At 40.5% G+C, this 20,461-nt stretch overlaps 2 protein-coding genes across 3 annotated transcripts in view; both read right to left on the bottom strand.

The window, feature by feature from the left end:
* The window catches only part of LOC131326928 (uncharacterized), a 33,211-nt gene extending 26,784 nt beyond the window's left edge, over positions 1 to 6,427 (bottom strand). The window contains exons 1-2 of the mRNA XM_058359841.1: positions 6,003 to 6,427; positions 3,255 to 3,387 (exon numbers count right to left, since the gene is read on the bottom strand). Of these exons, the coding sequence (XP_058215824.1) occupies positions 3,255 to 3,387; positions 6,003 to 6,277 (408 nt within the window). The 5' untranslated portion in view covers positions 6,278 to 6,427. The remainder of the gene's footprint in view (positions 1 to 3,254; positions 3,388 to 6,002) is intronic.
* A 6,125-nt stretch (positions 6,428 to 12,552) lies between these two features.
* On the bottom strand, positions 12,553 to 19,781 carry LOC131326927 (uncharacterized protein At1g10890-like). Of its 2 annotated transcripts, none has more exons than XR_009200133.1 (4): positions 19,501 to 19,781; positions 19,069 to 19,247; positions 13,208 to 16,471; positions 12,553 to 13,144 (listed from the first exon to the last, which is right to left on the bottom strand). XR_009200133.1 is itself a non-coding variant. In XM_058359840.1 (4 exons), the coding sequence occupies exons 1-4, from the start codon at positions 19,203 to 19,205 to the stop codon at positions 12,770 to 12,772; spliced, it is 855 nt and encodes a 284-aa protein (XP_058215823.1). In that variant the 5' UTR covers positions 19,206 to 19,244; the 3' UTR covers positions 12,553 to 12,769. The 2 variants fall into 2 exon arrangements, 1 of the variants encoding a protein (XP_058215823.1); XM_058359840.1 differs by lacking the exon at positions 19,501 to 19,781 and having other exon boundaries at positions 12,553 to 13,036; positions 13,809 to 14,055; positions 16,268 to 16,471; positions 19,069 to 19,244.
* Positions 19,782 to 20,461: the final 680 nt, after the last annotated feature.

Raw genomic sequence — 20,461 nt, 5'->3', positions numbered from 1 at the left:
CACTTGTAGCCAGACTCTCCTCCATAAGCAGGCTAAACATGTGTAAATATTTTAACATTAGGTAGGCAGTGAGGTTCTAACAAAGGATGGATGTTATTAGATGTTAACCACCAACTCATCTAAAAGTTTAAGCTGTTAGAGGGGCAACTTTATTATTTATACCTTCAACATGCCCCCTCACTTGTAGCCAGACTCTCCTCCATAAGCAGGCTAAACATGTGTAAATATTTTAACATTAGGTAGGCGGTGAGGTTCTAACAAAGGATCTATTGCAAATATTTTAACATTAGGTAGGCGGTGAGGTTCTAACACAGGATCTATTGCGTGTTGTGATACCATATTAGATTGTTCACCACCAACTCATCTAAAAGCTTAAGCTTTTAGAGAGAGGGGCAACTTTATTATTTATACCTTTAACAGATGTCATACACCTCTCTAGCGAAGATACGCTAACTTTCACCGGCATACTCCTATAGTCTTGACACAAACTCAAACACACCCGAAGATAACATAACTGTTGAGAAAAAGGAAAAACAGGGCACCTCCAAAGCTATCACACTTAGGCCACTTGGACCTTAGACTACATTATTTTCAAAATGGCCCGTCCAACAACTTTCCAATGTCCGATAGCTAAATATGACATTAGGACCAGCACCTGTTAAAGTATTCTGGAACAGTATTCTGGAACTGATTCATGGGTCGTTGCCCTTGCTACCCCATGACCATGAGGATCCTAAAACAACGAGAGAATTTTTTCTCCCAGTCAAAAGACCAGTAAAACCCATATTAGGAGGCTTTTTGTGCTAACCAATACAAATTCAAGACACCAACATTACCTTTCCTACATCCTCATTCCAACTGGAACCGTCATGTCCCTTCACCATGTGCCTGCCTAGTGTTAACAATTCATATCTCTACGTTCCCATCATCTCTCTAAAATACAGCAACTTTCTCCCCCTTGAGAACTCCAAGCATCCACTCCAGGGCCCAACTCCATATAAAGACCTTCAATCTTAGTGGGCCTAGTATCAATTTCCACACAAAGGCTTTCCTTCAAATGTACAATTTTTAGACCGAATACACTAGGGTCTTTCCTTGAAGGGGAAAAAGAAGAGAATATCTCCATGCAAACAACACTAGAATTTGTTGGGACTTGCCATATGCAGTTCACTCAATCTTCAACCACCTTTGTCTTCAGCACCACCACCTTACAATCCCCAACAGAAGCCACAAGGCAAAGTGACTATAGGACAGCAAGCCCTATTTGTCTCCAAATGGCCAAACCTGCAGCTATTTCATATGCAGAATTTAGATACGCTCACCTCCTGACACAACTGTTGGAAAACCAACAAGCTATCTTTAATCATCCTTCTGCCTCCTTAATACACACAAATCTTCTACCAGCACTACCAACAAACCTCCAACTATCTACTACCTTTTGGGTATGCTTCAAACCAAGTATACATTCCTAGCAATCGTTTGGCAAGCCAACACACCACCACATCTAAAGCCAACACATGGGAAAGCACAAATCAAGGCACCTTATAAGTGAAATGACAAACACCCCAACCGCGGCCCTAATGGAGCATCCATTGATTGGTTGAACAAGTATGATAGGCTTTGGAAGCCTAAAGCGAAGGTCATGGGTCCCACAATATTGAAGAAGCCATTTTGGTCCAAAAATAAGTGTCCATGGTAGTAAAGGGTATTTTGGTAACTTAATAAGTGCTGGATTTTATTAGTAGTCATAATTTAGTATAAAATAGTTAGTTACCTATTCCGAATAAGGGAAGAATAAGAATTCCTATTCCTAATTGGTTTAGAATATAGTAGTTGCTAAATATGGTTAGTTTCTAAACTTCGTGTCCTAGTCCTTAAGGAAGTAGGAGAGCCTTTGCCTATATATATGGTCGTAATCTCATGGATTCAAGAGGGATGATCAATATGAGAAGTTCAGATTCTTTGTGTGTGAAATTGCTTAACCCTTGTGAGGGTGAAGCGTCTCTCTCTCTCTCTCTCTCTCTCTCTCTCTCTGAAGTTCAGATTCTTTGTGTGTGAAATTGCCTAACCCTTGTGAGGGTGAAGCCTCTCTCTCTCTCTCCTTCTTGGAGTACAAGTTACTATCTCGGATAATACTCACAGTGCCCAGAACAGACATCAAAACAGCACCGAATCCAACATTTTTCTTCCCAAAACCTTGCCCTTTCATAACCCTAACATAAACCCTAAAAGTCCCACATTCTTAACCCTTTTTTGCACACAAAAACTAACGTGAACAGCCTGCTACTGCCGCTGCCATAGTTCTAATTTTGGATAACCTACATGTGACGGCGTGAGAGTAAACACCAAACACCAACCCCCAGCCCCCCCCCCCCCGCCCCCCCCCCCCCCCCCCCCCCACTCTATAGACCAATGTTCTAAAAGTCGCAAGGTGCTAGTTGGGCGGTCGGCCACCTTCAAGCAATTAATCGGATTGATCGGCGATTAATTGGTGCATATTAATTAGTAACCGACGATTAATCGTTAGTCGACCTTAATCGGATAAGCCCCGCCAACGATTAATCGGCAATTAACCATTGTGTTAGAACACTCCTATGAACACGACTAGTCTACTTCAACTGATCAATTGCCTCAAAGATCGAGAGTCCCACCTTTTCTCTCGTTCAACCCTTGGTTGGATGTGTTACTTTGTCGGTCATGACTTTGCTCTATGTATCAATATCATGGAGCTAGTGTTAGCCGCTTATTTCTTTCTCAATGTACCCTTTCGAGTTATCTATATACATCTTTTTGCTGATCAAAAAACAGATCGAGAGTCCCACACCCCTAAACAATGCTCCATCCTCCCCTAAAAGATTTACACCATTACTCTACAATCATAAGGTTATCAAAGGTCTTTTGACCTCTTAGAGTGTAACATATCAACCGACAGATAAGAGACACATTGCCCAGTCCCCCCCGACCCTATTCCCATTAGATAGGACACAATGTCACCGTGAAATTTTTATCATCCACTGCAATAATATAGAGTCAAATCAATGGAGGGAAATAGGACATATTTTATACTCAACAAACCAGTCCAAATCTGACTTCCGAACATTTATGAAGATAATTTTACGGCCACAATTACCATTCCAATGTGCACAACCTTTATTATTTTGATAAGCAATACGGTTTTATTGAAAAGGCATCAAGGGGATGCCACCGATGTACAAAAGAATGCATGAAAACGCGGTCAAGAGCAATTAAGTTACTTCTCTGTGGTCTTCTTGTTGGCTCTGACTGCACTGGAATAAAAATGGCAACAAATCAGGCCACTCTCCAGCTGGAACAGCATACTTTGCAATGATACTCACCACATTTGCACTCGCTCGCCTGACTGGTGGACTACAGAAACATCATAACACATAAATCTCAGTCTCACTGGACACCCCAATAGTAGTGAAGTCATGAATTAGATAACAACGGAAAAAAGATCAACTTTATTATTAAATCCATGCAATGGCAACAAACAACATGTGAGATGCATAACCTTCACTGCTGAAAGAACGAAATAAACCCTTTATACTTCAATGTGGAATTAAAATGGGTTCTACCAAAAATATGTGTATTGTTAAAAGACCATTCCCTCAGTAAAGGCAAATAGATATTTCAAAGGCTATTAATGATCTTGTTAAGTTAGGATGAACACAGTCTAGATTTTGATTTACGCTACATAGAGTAAGTGAATGGAAATAACAACAACCCCCTGCCAAAAACTATTTACTTCAAATTTATGCTTGTCTTTACCTTATTGTGAAATATCCAAAAGAAGAGGAAAGATAATGTCTCACATTCAGGCAATTTTTTGTGCATAAGCTCGTGACAAAAAATTTCATAACCTAGCAGCAGCCATCTTTTCAGTACTTTATCATCTTAGAACTCCAAATCAGATATTAGAAGGAAGTTTTGATTTGGCTAACAAGTTGATCAATTAAGTTATTTTGCACCTATATCTAAACCTATCCATGGTCCATGATCCAGAGTCCAGACTAAATCAGAGTAAAGAAACGGGTAGCCTCTAGCATCATTTCTGCAAAAAGGATGACTGTAACACTTACCAATCACTAACATGACGTTATAAGGGTCACTCGGTTTAAGTTATTAACTTATTGCAAAGCTGGTTTGGGATTTCAGAACATTTTTTCCAACTCTATACCATTAAAGAATATCAAAATTTGTACATCTGCTGCTCCTTTTGCCTCTAGCAGCATGAGAGACAAAAAAAAAAAAGAAAAAGAAAAAACACAGGTAGTTCCATTTTTTATCTGTATAAGCATGCCCAGCATCAACCTGAAGATTGTATACAGACAAAGCACCTAATCTTTGTAACTCCAACAGTTACTGTAATTTGAAAATGGGAATCAATTTGGCTCGTCCCATGGCTCCCAACTCAAATTAATTAGATCTCTGTGAACCTCTGAATTTGCCATCAATGGCATATTTATCTATCATGCAATACACACCAAAAAGCAAGCAGGGGGAAGAAAAAGCAACCCATTGCATTCAAATGTGTACCAGGCTTGTACTTTCTCTTTGATTTCCATTCAGGGAACATAAAAAATGACTAAAAATCAATCCCCCTGCATTGCTTAGAAGATTACGATAGATAATAAATAAGGACCAACCCGGTTTAGTTACATTAAACAGATGCTGTTTTCTGCACAAACTTTTTTGGCTGACCTTTTACAAAACTTGGTCCCTTAGGGAATTTTTTGCAGAAAACATCAGGTACATGTTCTACCCGAAGTGACCAATGTCACAAATGTTCCAGTTTTAAGAACAATATTTGGAAAAGTGTGTGCACAAAAGATTCTTAAAACAGAAAACAAACGCAGTGTTCTCTCCAACATTTGCGCATACACTGTGGAGTCTTGTAGAAACTATTTCTAAATAATCCATAAAATTTCGTTATAAAATCTATGTTGTTTCCTCCTCTCATTCATACTTTTTTCCAGTAAGTCATTCTTCCTCTCGTTTCAACTTAAAGTGAGAGTCAACAGCATCCAATTTTCCTCACAAAACCCATGTCATATCAGTTATTTGAGCCTTTCGCGCCTTCAAAAGGCAATAAAAGGATGCAACATCAACTAATCAAAGCAAACTTAAAGAACCAAGCACAATGATTGGAGGAATGCTATAAATGACCAATTTTTATCCCCATTTGTTTCCGCTTCAACAACATATTATTGCCTTATTCTATTAGTCATTCATAACTTTATCTGAAACATGGAACCAGTTATAAGCATCCAACTAAGCGTAGGCACAGCACATTGACAGAAGTACTGTTCCTCACCAGATAACGACCATATGCAAGAGTATACTAACAAACAACACAAATTAAGTAGACTTGGCGTTCGCATATTTTCCTTTGTCACAAGCATATGGATTTTACAAATTATCAGAAACCCAAGTTCTTAATCTTCTTAATTAATATCTAGTCCTCAATGTGAAGGAACATCTTTTTTTCTTAAGACTTGAATAAAAGATTATTTTTTAACACAAGGAATAATTCATTCTGAATTAAGACATGAGAAACTAAGGAATTCTTGACTAAATCAATGGAAAAACTGGTTAAGAGGTCATTGTCAGTACAATTTATCTAAGAGTGAGTGGTAGACCTAAACATCAACACGAATTGATTCTAAAGAACCTGTAGCACATGGCATTTCTCAGCAGCTAATGAAACATAAGATACGGACACACAGTAAAGGCAGGGCTGGCCCAGGTATTTTGGATGCCCAAGGAGAATTTAAGAAAAATAGGGTCATTCATACGTTTTACAAGAAAAATGATAAAAAGATATCATCTTTACAAAGCAAAACTATTAGCAACAAGGTAAAATTTCAAACTAATGCGTATCATTACCAAAATTTGAAATAATCGTTTAAAGATCTCATATAGACTGAATATAATTTTATAGACCTTTAATTACCCAAAAAAAGTAAGGGAAAAAGGGAGACCTGTGTTCGAGGGTGATGCTTTCGATGAGGGAGTGCTTGACGAGCTGACGGAGCTGAGGGGAGAGCTTGGCCCAGTGCCCGGTGATCTTCTTGCGGAGGAGCACAGCCGAGAGCTGGCGCACATTGGGGGTCTTGGCCGTGCGGAGGTGGTGGACCAGGGCCGGAATCACCTGCGGATCCTTGGCCAGCCGCTTAATCTGGTCCTCCGCTTGCCTCCGTGCATCGTTGTCAGGCATCAAGAACTGAATCAACAGCAGTTCCAGTGACTGAGCCATAATCCTTCTCTCTCTATTTATATGTATATATCCTCTCTCTCTCTACAGATTACTTGTGTGTGCGTGTGGTATTTTCTCTCACTCTAAACAAAGTTGGGGGAGGAGGCGGGGGACAGAGAAACCCTATGGAGGAGGGAAAGGAAAGGGAGGAGGAGGGTTTTGTGCTTAAAAGGATGGTGGTGGGGCCGGGTTTTGTTTTTTTTTTTTTTGAAACATTGTAGAAATGCATTGATAAAAGTGGCCGGGTTTTGTTAGGTTTTATAACTGGGCGTTTGGATGCCGAATTTGAGGGTGAATATGTAAAATAATGGTGGATATGTAATGACCGTGGTGAATATTTAAAGGGCGCTGTTATTCGCAGCCCTTTATTTTCTCTCATACCTCATTACATTTCGGTAAATGGTTGTTGAAAATCATAAATAACATTTCAGTAAATAACTGTTGAAAAAAAGATTATATTTCGGTAACTACATGTCGAAAATATGTTCAACTTTTGGTAAATAACTACCGAACATACATTTTCGGTAAATAGCTGTTGAAAAAAATATTATATTTCGGTAATTGGATGCTGAAAATATATCTCAATTTCGGTAACTAACTGTCGAGTATAATTGAAAATTTTTAACAGGCTATGGGAGAAAATAAAGGGCTGCGAATAGCGGCGCCCTATTTAAAATAAGGGGCTGCTATTCACAGTCCTTTATTTTCTTCCGTAACTCGTTAAAAAGTTTCAATTAATTACAACATGATCTCCTAATGTAAAATAACCTACTTACCCTTATACCTATACATGAAATGACTTATATGCCTTTATGACCAAAACCCCTAAATTATCCACTACCCCCTTCCCCCTCAAAATCATCATTCACGTTTTAAAAGAAAAAAACAGACACAGAGCTCCTGTTCTTCATCTTCGGCTTTCTACCGTTCATGTTCTCTTCTCCTCTCTCTCTAAATCATCATTCTCTTTTCTCCTCTCTCTCAAATTTTTCAATGGAGGAGAAGCAAGGTCCAAAGATTATATCAATGGAAGGTTCAAGTCCTTCCATTGATCCATTTTTTAACGTACTTGTAGGATTGGATTTTGAAATTGAATCAAATTCTACTAGCAACCATATGATGGCAGAGGAGAAGAAAGCTACTGTGATGGACATTATATCTTGGAAGCCGCATGAGGAGGTAAGTTTTTCCGTTTACAATGGGCTCTGCTTTGTTGTTGTGGCATGTGGGTTTACAAAACCCAATTTTTCGAGGGTTTTCGATGTTTCTGGTTCGAATAGAATAACCACTATAATTTCAGTAGCTAACCACTGTAAAATATTACCATACTCGACAATAAGTTACCGAAATTAGGATACATTTTCAGCATCCAACTATTATTGGTTCATATGTTTCTTGTTTTTGTTGTATGCATTTTCGACATGTAGTTACCGAAATATAATCTTGTTTTCAACATCTATTTACCGAAATGTATGTATGGATTTTCCTATATAGTATTAAGTTCAGCAGTTGGTTACCGATTGTTGAACATATTTTCGACATGTAATTACTGAAATATAATATTTTTTCAACAGTAATTTACCGAAATGTATGTATGATTTTCCTATATAAGTTCGGCAGTTGGTTACCGAATGTTGAACATATTTTCGACATGAATTTACCGAAATATAATATTATTTTCAACAGCAATTTACCGAATGTATGTATGATTTTCCCTATATAGATAGTTCGATAGTTGATTACCGAAGGTTAAAGTGTGGCACTTGTCTAAGGATTTGCTGATAAACCAGTTCAGAGTCGCTGCCATCCCAGTGAGCCTTTGTACTTCCTTGATTGTTCTTGGGGGGCGCAAGTCTGCAACTGCCTTGATCTGGTTGGGGTTAGCTTCAATACCACGTTGAGTGACCAAGTGTCCAAGGAATTTCCCTGCGCTCATGCCGAACACACACTTTTCAGGATTTTGGCGGAGCATGTAGAGTTTGAGGATTTCAAAGACTTCAGCCAACTCTTGGAGGTGGTAGTATTCCTTCTGGCTTTTGACAACGAGGTCGTCAATGTAGGCTTCCACGGTGTGGCCAATTTGGGCGTGCAGCATCTTGAATATGACTCGGTTGAATGTGGCGTCCGAGTTCTTGAGCCCAAAGGGCATGACTCGGTAGTAAAAGATGCCATATGGTGTGAGCCGCGGTAGGCGTCGAGGAAGCTTAACCGAGCGTGGCCTGCCATTGCATCCACTAGTTGATCAATCTTGGGAAGTGGGAACCAATCCTTTGGACAAGCATCGTTAAGATTGGTATAATCAACGTAAACTCGTCATTTGCTGTTTTTCTTCTGAACGACCACAATGTTGGACAGCCAGGTTGGGTATTGTACTTCTTGGATGGCGTTGGCTTCCAGCAAACGGTAGACTTCTTCTACTACGGCGTCGGCGTGTTTGGCTGCCGACCGTCGTGCCTTCTGGACGACGGGTTTGGCATCCTTCTTTACGTTGAGAGAGTGATTGATAAAGTTGGGATCGACCCCCAGCATCTCGTTGGGGATCCAAGCAAAAACTTCAATGTTGTCCTTGAGGAATTTAAACATTTCTTCACGCTTGGCATCACTGAGGGAAGAACCAAGCAAGAAAAAACAAAAGCCATCCTCGTTGATGGGCATTTGGACGAGGTCTTCTTGTGCTTTGTCCTCGGCCTTCTCTTTGACCTTGCCAATGACTGTCGTGTCCGGGATTTCAACCCACTACACTTGCTTGGCTTTGGTGGAATTGTGGATAGCTGAAAGATAACACTTCTTGGAGGCGACTTGATCACCGTTTAGGTCTTCCTGCTTTCCATTTGTGCCAATGAAACGGACGACCTGGTGGTAAGTGGAAGCGATAGCTTGCATACCGTGAAGCCAGGTTCGGCCCAGGATTGCATTGTATGGGCTTGTCACATTGACGACAATGAATTCAACGCTCAATGTTTTTGAACCGACAACGACTGGAAGGAAGATTCGACCAAGTGGCCAAACAGGTGCTCCATTGAATCCGATAAGAGGTACTTTAGCGAGTTGTAATGCAGATTCAGGTAGATCAAGTTTCTTGAACAAGTCATAGTACATGACCTCTACTGAGCTTCCCCGATCAATGAGGACGCATTTGACGTCATGGACTCCAATTTGGACAGTTACGACGAGGGCATCGGAATGAGGAGTTTGCACAGGCTTGAGGTCGCGCTTGGTGAAAGTGATTGTCCACTTCGGCAATTCCTCTGGATGTGGGCGTTTGGATCCAGGTTCTACCGCGAGTACCTGCTTGGAAGTGGAGGCGCAATCGAGGTCGGCATAAAGGCTTGTTTCAGATTCCTTTGTCACGGGGCCGTGGATAACGTGTATCGTCGGCCGCGGCTCATTGGGGTTGGGATTTCCGTCAAGTTGATGGCGGGTGTTTTAGTTCGATCAATGTACTGGTCGAGATGACCTTGGGCTGCCAAACACTCCAACAGTGCCTTATACGGGGCGCATGTCGTTGTGTAGTGGCCGAGCTCATTATGATACGAGCACTTCTTCCTTAGGTTCTGATCTGCTTGGCTAGTGTCTGTGCCGAGCTTCCCTGTTAGCCACTCGAACCATGGTTGCCTCATGATCTCCTTCAGGAAAGACCAGATGGACTCTTTAAAGTACGTTGTTTTGGCCATGTAGTCGTGCACCTTCAGCGGACGTTTCTTTCCTTCCTTGATGTTGTTGACGTGTTTCTTTGGCTGGGACTGTTGGGTTATGATTGGCGTTGGCAGCTGGGACGCGACCGTTGGAAGTAGGGTAGTTGGGTTCGGTATTCCCTGAGCCGCTCGGTCTGCGTAAAATTCTTCAAAAGCGCAGAAGCGCTCTACGATGCACATCAACTCGCCCATGCTGTGGGGTGGATGGATAGCAAGTTTGTCCAGGATCTTGCTGCCAGTTTCCAAGCCGTTTTTAAAGGTTCGTGCAGCCCAGTACTCATCGATTCCAAGGATTTCATTGAACAATTGCTAGTATCGTTTAGCAAACTGCTTGAGTGTTTCAAATGGGAGCTTCCTCATCTGGGATAATGACTCAGGCTCCTTGGCAATCATGTTGCTTGTGATAAAGCGAGTGTTGAAGGCGCGTTCAAGGTAGGCCAAGTTCCGTATGGATCCATCGGGCATTTTGTCGAACCACTGGAGTCCAAGGGAGCCGAGGCTGGACGGGAACGCCTTACATTTAATTTCATCCTTTGTGGTGCATAGTTCAATTGTTTGACGAAAGTGAATCAGGTGAGTGTAAGCTTCGCAAGTGGTTGGGTCAAACTTTGTGAACTTTGGCAAGTGGAAATTGGGTTCGGTGGTTGTGCTGATTATGTGGGATGTGAAGGGCAAGATGCCGAGATCCTTCAGCTGCCGCTCAAAGCCTGGGCGCGGCAGTTTGCCGAGCCCATCGGATCACGTTCGCTTTAAGTCCCTTTCTTTGGACTCCATTTCTGAGGGTTTCTCCCGATCTCGTTACCGAAGTTGGTTTCTCAAATTTGTGGTCATTGGGTGGGGCCCTTCGACAGACTTCTCTCGTTCACGACGAGTTTGGGTTCGTCGTTCGGCCCTTCAATGCGTACGCCCTTCCCGTTTTCTCCGAGACCGATTTTCATTTTCCAGGTTTTCAGGTGGAATTTCCCCGAGACGTTCGAAAACATGGCGTCTCGCTTCCAAGGAGCCTCGGCTATAATGAGAGGTTGTTGTTCGGGAGAACTCCACGCGTCCGGTGGAGTAGGTGCTTGTGAAGGACCTGATGATGTCCCTGGATCTGCTCTGCTCCTGGTGGCTCCTTAAGCGGTGCGTCTTAGAGGTTGTTGGCCGTTTGTAGAGGATGAGTTCCCTGGCGTCGCCCTTTTCTGGTGTGAAGCCAAGGCGCTCTTTGACGGAGCCGCAGTAGCCTGCTTCGTGGGGTTGCTCCTGCGGTGGTGGAAGAGGTGATGGGGGAGGAGTCTGGCGTCGTCGCCTTTTGCCTCCAGTAGATCTAGACACGGCTGGTGCGGCGTCCTGCATGTGCTGCTTCATTTGAGCCACCTCCGTCCGCAGAGGGCCGCCAGTTCGTTGTCCCTTTTGTCGTCTCGACATTGCAGCACGCGGATGTAGGCCGCTGTTACGTCATCCGTGGCCGGAAATAGCCCGGAACTGGCAGGGATGGAGATGGACATGTGTCTCTCGGGGAACGCTAGAAGGATTGTGTTTCCACTAGCGTCTTTGGCCCCCGAAATGGTAACATCTGGTAGATCTCCGCCCATCGTGGTTGAATTTGCGATTGTCTTTGGAAGAGGAAGGTAGCTTTGAAGAGGGTTTGAGCCGTTTGAATCAAAAGCTCTGAGGTTTCACGTCGGCTTCACTAGTTGTGTGGCCCGTGATCCTTGGTCCAACCTCCTCCGTTGTTTAGTTGGTTTCCTAGCCTTCTCACTCTAACCTGAACAATGAACACACAGTTAAGACCTGGCCGGGGGTTGCCCGGCAAGGTCCTCTGGCGAGAGAATAAAGATGTGCAAAGAGCAAAGTAAGAGACTAGGGTTTTTTGGATTGAGTAGTGTGTACCTCTTAGGGTTGTGATCCTCTTGTATTTATAGAGTCTCCTTGATTTGCTCTCCAAGTACTGCCATGTGCTCCGCACGAGCCGGGTGATGTTGTAGTGATGTCACTGAGTAGATTCGGTAACCGTTTTCGTATGAGCTGGCGCCCCCATGTGCGCTCATCATTATCCTCCTCTATAACCGCTTCAGCATGTGGCGAGGCATGTGTCAACACAGCTAGCCGAGCCCCATACTTAGCCGAGCCTAGTGGGTGACTCATGGGGAGGATTCAACGATCGAGCCGCTTACCTTGAAGGTGGGCGAATCTGAAAGATTCTCTCCTTGAGTTGACCGTCGGATGGACGTGACATCATCTGCTTCCGAACCTTGGGTGTAGCCGAACTTGGAGTCTTGTATGGCCAACATTCTCGATCCAACGTCGGTCCCAGCCCATTTGGCAGTGGGCTCGGATAATCAGGTTCGGTCTACTACACAAAGCAATAACTAGTTACTACTTACTACTAACTATAAAGTTTCACTCCAAACAAAGCGTCAAGTCTTTTACAGGTGTTTCTAACTGTTTTTCAAACCCAAAAAATATCAAAAAACAGAACTAAAAAGAATGGAAGAAAGAAGAGAGTGATTAGTTCATCCCCAAATCGAAAAGGGCTCACTGTATCTAATTGGGTTCCTAGTTAGTATATTTTTGTTAGGACAATAGAGACCAAAAACAAAAGATGAACCAAAATATACTGGGATGCAACCGATACCAAAAACAAGGTCTCAAATTCATGTTACACTTCTTCAAAAAAAATAAATTCATGTTACACTAAAACTTACACTGGAAATATTGAGGGACCAAAACACTACAGCAGCCAGCATATATATCTTGCTTCAACTAGCACTAACTGACAAATGTAACTGACACACATTTAAATCCCAGTCATCAACTATTTCGAACCGATTGCAAATGAGACTTTTGGCCGGGCTTTGTTCTTGCCCAACAGTTTGATCTGGTTTGCGCGCTCTTCTTCCTCTTGCTGCTTCTTCCTTCGCATGGCCTCTTCTTTCTGTTTTTGACGCTCTTCCAGTTCTCTGTATCGTTCCTCCTCCCTCCTTTGCTGTTCTAAAGCTTCCCTTCTTTGAGCTTCTTCCATCTTCCTCCTGTTCTCTTCAATCATCCTCTCCAGCCCTTCTTTGTCTTTTTTAGCCCGTTCCTGTATGACAACAGAAAATTGAATTATCTTTCTCATGTTAGTTCAAAAGCATTATTTGCACAGACGATAAGCAGAAGTGGAGGACAATCAAGAACACCAAACAAAAACCTTAGGAATCTGCCCTTAGGGGAAGAAAAAGTGGAGGACAATCAAGAACCGCCAAACAAAAACCTTAGGAATCTGCCCTTAGGGGAAGAAACAGCATCCACACCAACATTCTATAACAATTAACAATACCCATGTAATCCCTAATCGCTGGGGGAATGGGCTGGGGAGAACTGGGGACAAACCTAACGTTTAGCAATGCATGCATCTAGTGGATTTTAAAGCCCCATCTATAGAGACCTTTAAATAGGTTCTTCCAAATTATAACAAGATAATCTAGGAAGTTTCACCAAGATGTTAAAGCAATCTCAGAATATCCTCCATGATAAGAGACAAATAGCCCCTGGGGTGCTCATTCTCATTCCTTTAACAAGCAGTGACTGGCCAAAAGCAAACCACAACAACTAGGCAGAGAATCACGATTCTGATAGGATGGGCATATAAAAGGTTAGGATTCCAAAGGGGGCCACATCTCAGGGCATTCGCATTCCATTTTCCATATGCAAATTAATGTGTTTGCAACCAGTGACAGGCAAACCCTTGTCCTGATTCAATCAAGTGTACCGCAGGTAAACTGTTAGGCTACCAAGAAAACAGGAGATAGGAGTAACTCAAGAAAACTTCAACAAGCTTGAAATATGGAAAAGAAAGTGATCTGTACAGGGACTTTTTTAATTTTATAATGGATACTTGCCTCTCTTTTTCTCGCCTCAATAACAGCAGATTCCTTCTCTTTCTCAAGTTGAACAGCAACCACATCAAGAAGCTTCCTCCTACCTTCCTCCAATCGCCTCTGTAACTCCAGCTTGATCTCCTCTGAGTTCAAGCTCTCCTCGACTTTCTTCCTAATTGCTTCTTCCACTCTTTTTGCTGTTTCTTCCTCTATCAGCTCCAATTCTGCCTCCTGTTGACGCCTGATAGAACAAGAAGAAAGTTAAGCAGAAAATGGCCACGATAGGAAGGGAAGCACATCATTTTTTTATTCCAGAAATGTCTTTGAAGCCGGATTAGCAGCGAAATGGGAGTGGCATTTTACATTGTAAACTTCCAGTTACCACCCCACTTTTACTTTGCATACTGAATGGCAAACTAACCTTCATGACGACAAAGGCACAAAAAACAAGTTCATGCTTTTAAGGCATACCTCTAACTGATTCCTGATCCAAACAAATGAGTTCAAAACTGGTGAATAGTAGATAAACGAGGCATCCAATTGATCATCAAATTTAACAAGTTGATCTATAGCAGTATCTTCCTTCAAAAAAGCCTGTGGAGAAGAATGTCAAGTAATGATTTGCAGTTTTAAAACTAATCACCATAACACTTTCATCCTTGCATCACATTTGTGTCAAAGCCAAACTCTAGTTAATATACGTAATTGTGCCTGGTTCAGCCGTCAGTGAGGTAGACCAAAGACAGTGATTCCATTGTTTAGTACTATTTACAAAGAAGACCAGAAATATAAATTGTTTGGATAACTACCAATAAGAATCTTGATGGGTAATGGAAAGAGGAAAGCCGGAAAGAAAAGAAGCATGTTTGCTTGTTTGGTGGGAGGGATGACAGGTATAAGAGAGAGGACAGGGAAAGAAATCCTCCCAGCCCAAAAATACAATCCTCCTAATCCATTGACAGAAGATAGGAGGGCTCTCTCTTGTCCCTCAATTGTTGGTCAAGTTTTCTACAGAACATAAGAGAATATTTGTAAAAAGCAATGTTAACCCACTCCCTTCCTTCACTCAACCAAACAACTTTGTGGGAACTGGGAACCCAAACATACATTGGCTAGAGATGCTAAATCCATCTCCTCCTTTCCCTTGCTACTTTCCACGCCATGTACCAAACCAAAAGGGGGATTAGAGTTCGACAGTAACAGCCAAAGGCTCCCTGACACCCAGAGACAAACCTACCCCAAACCCAGAACCGAACTCAGTTCTTTCAACCCTGTGATGTTCCAGGCTAACGAATATCATGTCAACTCAACTTCCTAGAGAGTGAACAATGAGATAATTCAAATAACACAATGTAAAAATAATTTCCCCCCTCACTGATGACGACGAAAATGCATTTGAAAATGTCAGAGCACCTTCTGCATATTTCCACAAGCTTACAATTCTGAATTACATAACTGATTATGCAGACACAACCAAATCAACAAATCTAATTCTGTACTTTTCCACCAAACTTCAGCAAGGTCGAGTGTTTCCAAGAACGGAAAAATAATAGCATTTCATGAAAATGCATTGCCAGATAAGGAGCCTAAAAGGACTTGGATTCATCTGTCCCATATTTTTCAAATAAAGGTGAACACAATTTTTTTTGCATGAGCATAAGAACCCATAACCAAAATTATATGGTACAGAACATGGCTATTTCACAAAGCGATTATGAGAAAAGTCGGTAAATACTGAGGCTACAGGTACTCTCTAAAGTTAGGAAATGGGGAGCTACACAATCAATTCAGCCTACCAAGAAGATGTTGTGATGAGGAATGACACAATGGGTTTGACTATAATGCCCCATATTTTCTAAGTAAGAGAACATAAAATGTGCTCCCATCTTCAGAGAGCAGTTGGTAGATCATCTGAAGTTTAGTTCGTCCCATGCTACACTTTACCTCAGATGCACCGGCAGTAACCTTTTTTTGTTGTGATTCAAAAAGCAAAGAACACAATAATGCTACAAGCACGCCAATGTACAATGACATGATTTTGTGTTAGATTTCTTTGAAAACAAACAAGAAAATACACATGGGCCAATAGCTTCTTGCCTGATCACCATCAAGGCTCCTGCACGAAAGTGGGTGTTTAACAACACAAGGCCATTGATTCTGCAGATTTCCCCTTATTTTCCATTCATTCTTGTCAAATGTAAAACAAAGAAATGATACAAAAATGTGGGTACATTGTAAATGTACAAGAACACCAAGAAGTTGATTCCCGGCAAATTCGTATACATTCTAGTAAAAAGCAGATAAGAGTGTGACGGTGTGTCCTACGTAGTTCATAGCACGCAATAGAGGAACAAAGATGGAAACAAACATATCATACTTCTGAGACGGAGCAAAAAGATGAGCGAAAACGTGAAAAAGAATTATTCAGTAAAGGACATAAAGCGTTTATATACCGTTTCTTCTCTTCTTCTTTTCTCAAATTTTCACTGGCATTTTTGCACTCTATTGACCCGCTACCAGGACTGTGAGATTTAGCTATAGGAGATAATGAGGTCCTTTGTCTCTTATGACGCCTTGGTGTAGGAGAGCGACTTTTACGTCGCCTTGGAGATGGTGGACTTTTGCAGCGTCGAGGGGAAATTGAACGACTTCTTCGTCTGTGTAATAGCATTTAAGGTAATGAGCACCGAATAAAGATGAGCAAATCATAGAATATAGCATGTCTAGTATCACACCGACCCACCACCATCTAGCTCAATATGTATAGAATCATGTACAGTTACCTCAAACATTGCTAAGAATTAACTGGTTGCTCCCTCTTTTCTCAATATGAAACCTCTAAAGAATCGAACAATGAAAAGACACCTGTCAGCAACCATCACCAGCTCGCTTCCTATTTGAAGGGAGGTAACTGCGTCTCTTTAAATTTTCTAGGAAATAGAAATGTATTCTATCTTACTCGCCTAATATAGTTGATGTAACATTACAAATATCTCTTTAGCATATTTCCACAACACATTAAAAAGCAAAGTCCCCAAAAGTCAGATAGTTCAACCACTATTGCTTGCAACTTGAGTAGGATAATCATCAGATTGACCAAAGATGAGAAAACTCTGCACAAGTATGATGGCGAACAACTGTAAGCATACTCATGGAAGGCGAATCTCTCAGAGCAGCAACGTCATAAGCAAAACGAAGAGAACACAACTATCCATAACTGATCTGCTATCTAAAATAAATGGAAGAAGCGAATAAAATGATCAGCCATGATAATATCAAAGATGTCAAGTCCAATCTTTGGTTGAAAACTGAAATTCAACAAATGACTTTAGAGAGAATGATAAATATTACATATAAACGTTCTTACTCTAGAATTGTACATTTTGTCTTTTATGGTATAATGCCAATGCTCCAAACTCTCAAGAGACTGTGCAGTGTCTGGATCTTGGATATGAAGAGGGAATGAAAAGCAACAAGGTAATGAAACTACTTGTGCCTATCCAGTTCTCTATGAGTCGCCAAACAAGAAAAACGACATTTTCAAATCCATCATTAGTTTTCCCTGAACTTTTAGGTTAAATCACAACAAAGTGCCAAATGAGAAGAAAGAAAGAAAATTTAAAATTATTTTTGATAAGGCGGGCATCCCTAAGAAACAATACCATGGCGACCATATCTGGATACCAATGCGGGACACATGCTCATTAGATAGTATCAAGAATAATATCAGTCATCACCTCACCATTGCACTTTGTGTAAAGGTTAATCTGATTTATAACATTCCAAGCCACATGAACTCCAACACTAATGAGCACAATTGCCTCTTTGACCAACTACGCATACATAAGAGCTCTTGAATGTAAGCAATCAGGTTGATTTCAACTTTCACAGTGCAAACTTAAATGATTTAGTCGCGCAAACCTTCAAATCTGTATGATTATCATAATAGTTACATACCATTGAGGCACTGATGATTCAAACCGTTCAACTTGTTTAGAACATTTTTCTAGGGGTACCAACGCGCTATGTAGCACGGACACCGATACGAACACAGCAATTCTAAAAAAAATGGGAATACAGACATAGCAGGACACGCCACGTGTATAACTATATATATATATATATATAATTTTTATGAACCATTGTATATGAATAATTTCACAAATTGTATAAATTTTTTTCAAAGGCATAATTACAATTTAACCCAAATTTTTTGAATAATTTTATATTAACCACGAAAAATTAAAAATATTACCTTTTGACCCCCAGCTGTGTCCCTGGCATGTCCCCTATCAAAAAATATTGCCTCCATCCCTATTTGTTGTGCTTGTTTCCATTTTGGAACCACACAAAAATTGTCTATATCTCACAATCTATAATGTTTTTTATGATTTCAAAATTTTTGTTTAAAAAAATTAATTGAGATCTATCAAACAATATCCATATTGAATATATAAAATATTATACATTAAAAGATATAGATAATATTTTGAGACCTCCAAAAAAGGGAACAGACACAACATTTTGGGACGGAGGGAGTAATAAAATTATTGGACACGCCACGTGTTCAATACGTGTCCCCGCATGTCCTTGTGTCCAATATGTGGATACAACGCCCTTTTGGAGTGTCGGTGCTTCATAGCCAGCAAGAAATCAACTCAAAATATGACCGGGAAGTGTTTGATCCAAACAGTTTTTCATAACAATGGTGCTACTAGTACAAATTTTATATCTGTACCAGTGTGTACAAACCCCTTTTATGTCTCGTTTTGAGTCTCAAAAAAATTATTGGAACCGCTCATTTTGTTTAAAATACTTTGCTTATGGCTCCTATGAAAATAAGCTCAATCCGATATCGGTTAAGGCATCTACAAAGCGTTTAGACCCAAAATGGGCCCAACAAGGGGTTTGTACCCGTTGGTAAAATCTGTACCATTAAACTTTGTGTTTTCATAAAGCTTGACAGGAACTGTTCTATGTAAAAGATGTTTGGATCAAGCACATTCTGGTTATATTTTGAGTTGAACGGTTTAGATCATCAAAATATGAACCGGAAGGCTCCAAACTATGAGGCCCACATTTTAAATATCCCACCCCTGTTTTTATAAAACATCTCAGATAAACTAAATCATCTTTGAGAATTCTGAATATGCTATTCCAGGGAAAAAGAGACAATCAACAAGAGATCAGAAACCTACCTCAAATAAATCCAACAATTACATAGATATGGATACAGTAAGTAATCTGGTATCACCTGCTATAAGAATACGGAGATCGGCTTCTATCTCTTCGGCTTCTCCGGCTATAAGAAATACCACCCCTCTCTTCGGCTTCTCTGGAATACCTCCTTCTGTACGAAGGTGACCTCGACAAATCCCTATCCCTAGCCATCTCTCTCTCTCTCTGATTATGCCACAACACAAACAACAATACCTACCAAAAAAAAAACAGAGACTTATTAGGATGCCTTTGGGTGGTAACTAGGTGGTATTGTTACGCAAAAATGGATTTTACCAGTTTTATTTTCCGTCAAAACAAACAGGGTCTGGATCAAAACGGGATTTTACTTACGTTATCAGAAAAATCTGTTCGGCAATTAAGTAATATATTGCCTCAGAAAGTGATTTTCACTGCTTTATTTTCCATCAAAACAAACAGGGTCTGGCTCAAGACGGGATTTACTTACCTTCAGGAGAACCTGTCGGATGATTCTGATCTTTACATGCAGATCTTTTCATTAGGTAGAATTGAAACCCCTTTTTTGTGAAGAGACGGAGAATTTGGAGGTTAGGGTTTTGATATTTTGTTTTTTTGGTGTACGAGGAGAGGCCAAAGGCTTTGATGATGCGGAGGAAGATAGATGAGGAATCGAAGTGAAACAATAACCAAGGGAATTGAGTTCTTGTGGCTTAACAACGCTTTGTTAGGGTTAGGTCTTGTTTGGAACTGGATTTTTTTTTCTGTTTCATTTTTCGAACCTAGCTTCTTTTTTAAATTGACTTGTTTTCGACTTTTGTTGTGTTACATTGAGTTTTTTTAGTAATTATAAAAAATGATTTTTTTAATACATCTGAAGGGGAGAAATTCCAAAGTAAAAAAATATGTTCCAGATTTAAAATAACAAAAATAAACTTAAAAAGTACCCTATCTCGTTTGACATATTTTCTTCAATGTTGTTTTTCTAGCATTTGGTCATAATTTTTTTGTTTTCAAGTCTTCACTCGTTTTTGTGAAGAAGAAATTTTTTTTACGCAAAGCTCATGATATTCAGAAAATGCAGAAAAATAAAAGCCCAAAATTCAGTACTCCATTAATTGTTGAACAGTTCAAGGGCATTTTTTCCCCTTGTTTTTACTTTATGGTGACATTTCATTCGTGGACCTTTAGAATTGGACAATTGTATACAGAAAAAGTCTTCAAACACAATCCTTTAAGGCTATCACAGTGGTATAATAAAAAAAGATAATCAAAAGCTGACATATCGGCTTTTGATTATTCATTTAAGAGGTTGCTAAGCTTAATAATGTTGAGTTTCACAATGATCACTTCTAGTTCATAACCAAAATAAAGGTCCACTACAATTTTATTCTCTCTCTCCTCCTCTGTTTCCCTCCATTTACGTTTATTTTGGGTAAAAATGTATCAAT

This window comes from Rhododendron vialii, chromosome 5a (genome assembly GCF_030253575.1).
Source record: "Rhododendron vialii isolate Sample 1 chromosome 5a, ASM3025357v1".
Classification (NCBI taxonomy): Eukaryota; Viridiplantae; Streptophyta; class Magnoliopsida; order Ericales; family Ericaceae; genus Rhododendron; species Rhododendron vialii.
The sequence above is the reverse complement of the archived record's forward strand: the minus strand, read 5'-3'. Positions and strand labels throughout refer to the sequence as shown.

Excerpts from the sequence above, each read along its gene's own strand:
- LOC131326927 (XM_058359840.1), bottom strand. The coding sequence starts at position 19,205 with ATGGCTAGGGATAGGGATTTGTCGAGGTCACCTTCGTACAGAAGGAGG. Across the intron at positions 16,472-19,068 it reads TCTCCGTATTCTTATAGCAG|ACGAAGAAGTCGTTCAATTT; the intron begins GTGATACCAGAT and ends GCTATTACACAG. Across the intron at positions 14,056-16,267 it reads AAAGAAGAAGAGAAGAAACG|GCGTCAACAGGAGGCAGAAT; the intron begins GTATATAAACGC and ends TTGTTCTATCAG.